This window comes from Acanthisitta chloris, unplaced genomic scaffold (assembly GCF_000695815.1).
Source record: "Acanthisitta chloris isolate BGI_N310 unplaced genomic scaffold, ASM69581v1 scaffold28284, whole genome shotgun sequence".
Lineage (NCBI taxonomy): Eukaryota > Metazoa > Chordata > Aves > Passeriformes > Acanthisittidae > Acanthisitta > Acanthisitta chloris.
Window position 1 is genome coordinate 13,747 of NW_008671437.1, and position 7,816 is coordinate 21,562.

Below are 7,816 nucleotides of genomic sequence, written 5' to 3' on the forward strand. Positions count from 1 at the left end.
GTCTGCATTTGTAAATGGTTAAATGTCTTCAGAAATCAGTTTCCTGGATTGCTCTGGATTGGCCAGTGTGGTGGCAGAGCCTGATTCCCTTCCTTTGTCCACGCAGTTTAGGACCAAATCCTCCAGCATTTACTCAGGCAGAGTTTTTGCTGGCATCGAAAGAGCCTCTTACATCAGTCAGATGTAATCTGGATGACCTCATAGGGTTTTGTGTCTCAGTCTTCTGAGCTTTGCACCGTGAAGTCAAAGCAATGACTTGTATTGGCAACATTGCATTTGGCCCAGACCTTGACTTGTTTGAAGTCAAGAAGCTGCTCTGACTTCCTGGAGCTGGAGGAAACGTGGCTCAATGCCTGTGAGTGAGCAGCTGAGAAGGGAATGTGATGCTGGAGTCACATTCTGATCTTATCAGCAAGGATGCACCTCTGGAGCAAACTCCCTGACCTGAGTGGGGTTGCTCCAGCTTTTGGCCACTGCCAACAGCTACAGGTGCTGACCCTGCCCAGCCTCAGGTGGAGCAGAATTTAGAGGCTGAAATCTCTCCTCAAGGTAGTTTTATTGAGGGACTCTGCAGTTCCCCAGGTGTGTGACCCACAGTGGATTTGGGAAAGGAGCTCCCAGACACCTACCCCCTTCCTATAGCAATAAGTCATTCAGCATATGCCCTCTGCAAATCCTTCTTGCCCATGGATTTAGCAGCAGATCTTCACAGAAGCTCCAAAGTTTGGCATTTCACTTGGATTAATTTGTCTGTGGGTGCAGAGCCAATGTTTTGCTTTCCTTTTCCGGCAGAGTTGGAGGCTGTGTCTGCACATCTCGGTTTAACTCAGGCTGGAGCTTTGGTTACAAACAGGAAGGTGCTTTAATGTGTGTAAGAATTTGAGTGTGGGAGGGCGTTTCAGGCTCAGCAGCCTCTGCTTTGGCCACAGCACAGTCACTCTGGGAGATGAAGGCTGTCAGCAGTCCTCACTGCTCCCACCTTGCTGCAGCTGTACCTATTGCTGAAGGGCAGTCTGAGATGAGGAGGGAAGAATTAGGTCTAGAAATCAAAGTGCAGGGGTGTCTTTCACCAAAATACTGTTTATTACCCAAGTGATTCAATTTCCCTGAGGGAGGGACCAGGTTTGTTAGCCATTCTGTTACCCCCCTAAATGTATGTATATTCATCCATACGTTCACCTTAAGGACCTGCTGCTTCCCTCCTGTTTCTCATTCCCACATGAGCACTTGGATGTGGAGCTGACAAGCATTGCCTGTGATATGTAGCCCTGTAACTCGGAGCAGAGCCTGAAACTCTTGCCCTGAGGATCCCCTTGGTTACCTGCCGTGCCTCATTGTCCACGTTCCCTTTGGATAATGGGGCTCCCAGGGCACTGTTCCTGCTGCCAACCCAGCCAGTTCCTCCCAAGCACTGAAGGAGATGAGGAAAACACATTCCTTCCATTGTTTCCAAGTCTCTCCTGTCGCAAGTTGCTGTGTGTTGGATATCAGGGTGTGAAAGAATCCAAGCTATGCTTGGGTTTCTGTCTTCTTAACGAACTTACTGACTGGGGAAGAATGAGGAAAAATTGTTTGAGTTGAGCCTGTTGGGCCAGTCCACCAGTGTGGATAAATCAGCAGCTCTGCAGAGTCCCTGTAGGCTCTGAATGCTGAGATTTTCCACCTGTGCTCTGAGGGATGCTGTGAATCCCTGGAGAAGACAGGGAATAACAAGGTCCTTCTCCAAGTCTCAGCTGCTTCTTTTCTATGTCTCTTCTTCTTCGTTTTTCCAGCAAAGGAAACACAGTAAAATTGTAGCAAGGAGAGGAAAGTTGCAGAGGGTGTTTAATCCAGTTCTCCTCGCTGTAGCTACACATGCTCTAAGTACCAGGCTGGAGGCTCTCCTGGCTTCCCCAGGGCTAAGCTGCACTCCTGTGGGAGCTGCACAGAGGGACTACCCTGGTGGCAAGCACTTCCTCAAAACAGAGCTCTGAAATACTCTGCATTTTGCAACTTAAATCCTTTAAACCCACGCTGCTTGCTAATGCTGCCTTTAAAATGTAAAGCTGTCAGGTTCCAGGAGGACAAAGCCCTTGTGTCCAGCAATCAGCAGGAGTGAAGTCTGTATACATCACCTCTGTTCCCGGTGGAGCCTGTGTCTGTTTAGTGTCAGGGGAAGCCAGAGGGACCCTCTCTTTGTGCAGGGCAAGCTACTCAATCTAGATCCTGCCTGTCAGCCCTGAGCCCTGCACTCCCGGGTTTGTGTGAGGCACTTCACCTCCCCTGGCCTTTGTTTCCTTTGCTGGGAAATGGATAAATTCCCCTTTCTTGGATAAGACAGCCTGGGGGTTCCCAAAGAGATGTGATAACACAGAGGTGTGGCCAGTAATCATTAGTTACCATGTTTGACTGTTCCTAAGTTCAAGGAAGCAGTGAGTGCCTGTTGCTCACAGCTGCCATCACCTCTGGGTGATCCCAGCATTTCCATCCTGAGGCCAAGAGCACCTCTGCCAGGAAAAGCCAGGAGAAGAAATCTATCTGTAGATCTACATATGTGGTTGTTGTCTCTGCTTCCACACAAGGATTTACTTTCCAATGCAATGGTGGGGAGTTTTTCCCAAAGAGCTAGTGATGGTAATGGTAGGAAATCTGAGCAGAAACCTCTGATTCTCTGCTTGCTCACCCCAGAGAGATTTCAGGGATCTTGGTACCTGTCTCCCAGTTCCCACGGGGCACTTGGAGCCTTATCTGATCTAACTCAGACATCCCAAGTGATGCTCATCAAAGGGAGAAAACAAGTCGTGCCTGACACATCAGCTGGAAGCATCACACAGGCACAACATCTACCTCTGCACTGGGAAAGGGGCTGGAGAGAGGAATGAGGCTAGGCTGATCTGGGATAGAGCCCTGAAGTGAGCTGGGAGCATTTCTTAAGGTTTTTATTCTTTAAGACTGAGACTGCTAAAAAGTGTGAGACACTCCACAGGGATTCCCTGGGTGGGGAGTTGTCCTCTAGAAGCCAAAATTAACACATTGTGGGAGAAGCAGATTTTGTCCTGGTATGGGAATATCCACACATTTCATCTAGGTGTTCTCAAGTGAAGGTTTTTCAGTGTGTTTTTTACTTAGGGAAAGTTTTAATTGGGGGGGCACAATTCCCCCTTTCCTTAGTTGACAAGGAGACACTCTTGCCCAAGGCCCATGATGGGAAATACCATTTCATAGGCTTCAGGTCTGTCTAATGAGTCTTCCTTATTTCTGGCAAAGGGACAGAGCTCTCTCCAGATCTCTCCTGCCCAGAATTTACCAGCAGGGCTCTGTGAGCCTAAAACGAGTGAGCTGCTGTGAAAGACACATCCAGCTGACACCATTCTGGTCTGACTTCTCTCTAATTGGCCTCGTCTGTTCTGCTTATTTTTAGAACCATGACTGAACCTTAATTAAGAGCGACATTGCTTTGAGTAGATTGTGGCCTCACTCTGTTGAAATCCTAATAGGCTTCTGAGTACTTTAGTTCTTCCTTCATCTCCTGCCTAATAGCAGAGGGGCTGCAGCAGCACGCTGGGATGTCTGGAGAACATCTTCTGGTTGCACTCCTGCTCCTTGAAATGTGACCCTCCTGGAGACAGGTCCACCCTGGGAAGAATTCAGATGGTTTGGCTGCTTTCTGTTGGTGCAGGTGAATTGCTGGGATTGGGATCTCTTCATGTACAAAGAGCCTACTGCTCCATGGAGCAGCACATGGCTCAGGACATCCTGCCTCTGCCACATGCCTTTTGTTAGGTTAGAAATATCACCAGCTTGAAATGCTGAGCGCTGTGAGGATGACGTGGCGAGGATGGGCAGATGCCCTCTTGGCTTTCTCTCTTGTGACTCAGTGCCTGGGATCAGATCCAAGAGGCACAAGCTTTGCACCTGCATCCAAACCTTTTTTCTCTCCTACAGGGTCTGTGCTGCATGGCCCCCATCCCTTCCTACCTTCCCAGATGATGGGCTGTCCCTTCCAGGCCATGGTTATCCCTTCCAGCTCCAGCAGCCTCCCACACAGCCACCTGGCTGTGAAAGCACATCCACAGGGATTGTGGTTGTCTGCAATGGCAGAGGGACCTTTCAGCCTTAGTTCCCTTCTCTTCTCTGCATCTTCCCATCTTTCTTGGGCATGTTAACACCAGCAGCTAGTCCAAACCATCCCTGCAGGTCATGGGCAATGTGTCCTGGTGACCACTGCTCCTGCCTGGATCTACAGGCAGATTCTGAAAGGTTTTGCTGACTTTATCTTCAGCATTCCTCCTCTCCACTGAGGAGGGTTTAGAGCTTGCAGGGACAGAGAAAAAGGAGCAGAAGGTCAGTGGTACAAGATTTGTTCACAATTCTCTGTTCAGCCACCTGGGATGATGTGCTTGACAGATGGAGCAATTCCCTGCAAGCTCTGTGGGTGTGTTGCTGTAGAAAAGGATCAGTTTATTGGGGTGCTGATGACCTTGAGCTGCTGATTGATCAGCCACAACATCCCCTCACTGGCTTTCACTCACTGGCTTTCTAAGGATGTGGCAAAACTGCCTATGGCAATTTGAAGCAACTGTGTTGTTTGCTTGGTGGCAGATGGACCTTTTCACTCCAAAGGATCTGTGTGCTCCTGGAGGATGCTGGAGTGGAAGTACTTCTGGGCTGCAGAGCACTCAGGTCATGTTTGTGCTCCTACATCATCAAGGAACAGCATGTGAAGAACAGGAAACACACTCAATACTCTGTTCTGGGTGGTTTTAGCTTGTAACCTTGGCAAGAAGGTAACTCAGCCTTCCAGTTACACTGTGGAGAAAGCCTCAGGTGCTGATTCATTTGTAGAGTTGGTGCCAAGGTGTCTATATAAAGTTCCATTACTGTTTTGCTTACAAAGCATAAAAACAATCTCCAGACATTACAGAGAAGAACATGCTCAGCTCTTCCAAGTAAAAGAGAGCTGTTAATGGGGAAGGGCCTTGGAAATGTGAGTGTGGCCCTTGCAGCCCAGGCTGCTTCCAGCCTGTGCCAGGCTTCCTCCCAGGAGCTCATGGGCCAGGCACCTCTGCAAACACTGGGACCAGCAGGGCAGCAGGGAGCACCCAGATAACAGCAGCTGGACAAGATTAGAGACTATCCTTTTCCCTTTGGTTTTCCAGCTTACAGTGTGAATTTGGCAGTATCTGCTCTGTGATCAGTGTCAGAGCTGCCATTTAGATGCCAGAGGTGCATCACCGTCTGCTGACTCCTCCAGGTGCCTTCCCTCCCAGGCATTTGTCCTGATGCCAACCTGACCTGGATGCCCAGGTTATCTGATCACTGGAGGTGTCCATGAGGAACCAGGAGTCTCTTTTCCAGCCTTGGCATTTACCACAGAGGGATCACTTTCTCTATTATCTGCAGTAGAGAATTTTTCAGTAATAAGATTGTGCAGACACCTTGTACAGCACAGCTGCAGCCCCTGAGGAATAACAAAGGGTAAGGGGATGAAGTTGGTTTGTTATTGTGGTTGTTATTGTCATCATTATTATTACAGTTCTACATTTGGAAATCCTACAGCCTCCTGAGACAAAGTGTCAGCTGCTGCTCCTGGTTTTATTGCAGGCAACTGAGCTACACCAAATTAAAGATCTAATGATGTATTTGTCTCCACTCAAGTCAGGAATTAGCTGCTGTGTTTGCACGTTTTATCACTCAGCCAGTTTGTCTGGGATGAATCAGGATCTGATGCTGTGAGCTTTACAAAATCAGTTCTGCCCCACTTGCCAGGAGGAGTTTAATCCTCCACTGGCTTTTATTGCTTCCTGGGAGTTGTGCTCTGCAGTAGAACAAGTGTAACCAAAAGCTGTTGCAAAACAGGCAACTGGTGTTCCTTGAACACCCACACAGAGTCACAGGCAGCATCCATGGGCACTTTCCCAAAATGTGCTTTGCTTGGGGATCATTCACTTTGCTTTCCCAAGCCAAAAAATGGTGCTGGGGGCAAGTACTCCTTGAAAGTACTTAGAGTCTTTAAAGGTCTGCAGCAGAAAAGGCAGGAGTGTGGGTTATCCTTAACATTTTGTTGTCTTCCCATCTGGCTGTGTCCAGCTTCCTTGTTTTCTGGGCAAGGAGCTTAACACCAGAGCTGTGTCTTAAACACACCTACACATGTGAAGGTAAAACAGTGCTGATCTTGCCCTCTGCAACCTCCAGTCTTCCTGAAGACAATCCTGTCACGACAGATGTTGGAAGGAAAAGCTTGTCCCTCTTTCCTTCTTCTTGTAGTAGATGATGAGAGAACAGTCAGCACTTCTGAGGTCTGTATGGAAAGACCAATGGGGAAACGGTTCTGCCTCTCACTCTCTGCCAGGAGCAGTGAGAAACTGCAGGGGACAGATCCCTCATGGAAAGCAGCAGGAGGATTAAGGACAAGCCCAGAGGCTGGGGCAGAGGAGAGTCTGTGTGGCCTGTTCAGGGAACTTGATCGCTAATCCCCTGCTTTGACTTTCCATTGCACCACTCCGTGCTTTAAATAAGGTTGTCAGTGGGTTTTTTCTCCCCAGAGCTGACAGAGACAGGCCTTGGTGCTGGAGGCCACCCAGGGCCAGCCATGCCTGGGGACACTCCCTGGGGACAGCTGTCCAGCTTGGGGGGGATGCGAGGGACACACATTGCTGGCACAGGGTTGTCACAGCTCTTACTGCATTTTTAGCAGTCCTGAGGAGAGATCAAAGCCTTGTTCAGGCTTCCACCCCCTCGTGGCATGTGGTTCTTTCACTGGCTTTGCCAGCCTTCGCTTGAAAATGGAGGAACCTTTGGACACCTCCAGCATCCCTAAGAAATGTACCAGTGCAGGGTGTGGGAGTCCACACACAGCACGGCCTGTAAACTGATCCCTGGGAATGGGGCCCCTGGGAAGGGGTCAGGCTTCAGCCTGGGAGGCAGAGGGGAAGACCTCTGGCATGGAGTGATAACCCACTTGCCTCTTGCCTTGCCGATCTGAGGGGGAATGTGTTGTGTGAATGTCAGGAATGGAGAGTGGTCACTGCGTGATTCTCTTGGAAGAGACAAGAACACAGCACTGAAACACTACTGAGCATGGACAGTGTCAAATGTTGGTCTTAAACATCAATGTAAGTTCACATTGATCTTCCTTGGAAGGGCTGGGCTGTTGCTGATGTGCAAAATTCTTCTGCTTTTCCCTAGGCGGAGTGAAACTCCGGGCCGACCTCACTCCTGGCATTCGACCAAGCTTGGGGAGAACCAACCCGATCCCAGCATGATGCAAATATCTCAGGGTATGCTTGGCACCCCTTGGCATCAGTCCTACCACTCCAGGTAAGCACTGCACAGCTGTGGAGTGAAGAAAGGGACAAAAGATCTGGTGGGAAAATGTTACCAGTCACCTCTATAGGTTTTCATACAGCCAGGGTTTGGATTAGCATTAGGAAGGATTCAGTTCCTGTTTGGTTTCCCAGATAAAGTGGCTGTGTTTTCCTCCCTAAAGTGCTCTGTGAGATGATTAACAGCTAGGAAATTAAAATCCCCCTTCCCACCAAGACGGGATCTCACTGTCAGGATGCTCACAGAGCTATCGGGGGGTGTGGATGCAGGAGCTGGAGTCCTGCTCTGCTTCCCAGACTGCCTCCATGTGGGAACACGGTATGGTCGTTTCCCCAGCAAAGGGAAAGAAGTCCAAAGTCTAAATCAGCCTACTGAAAGAAAAAGGAAGCAAAGGGTGTAGGTAGCAGGGCAAGTGTGCCTGTCAGCACAACAGAGCAGCCAACAGCACACCACCAACAGTGCTCCTAGAGCAGCCAACAGCATATCACCAAAAGTGCTCCCAGGATGAATT

The 7,816-nt window shown here is 49.3% G+C and overlaps 1 protein-coding gene across 1 annotated transcript in view; it reads left to right on the plus strand.

The window, feature by feature from the left end:
* Nucleotides 1–7,816, plus strand: part of SHROOM3 (shroom family member 3) — a 27,584-nt gene that overhangs the window by 554 nt on the left and 19,214 nt on the right. The window contains exon 2 of the mRNA XM_009074105.1: nucleotides 7,168–7,299. Coding sequence (XP_009072353.1) covers nucleotides 7,241–7,299 — 59 coding nt within the window. The 5' untranslated portion in view covers nucleotides 7,168–7,240. The remainder of the gene's footprint in view (nucleotides 1–7,167; nucleotides 7,300–7,816) is intronic.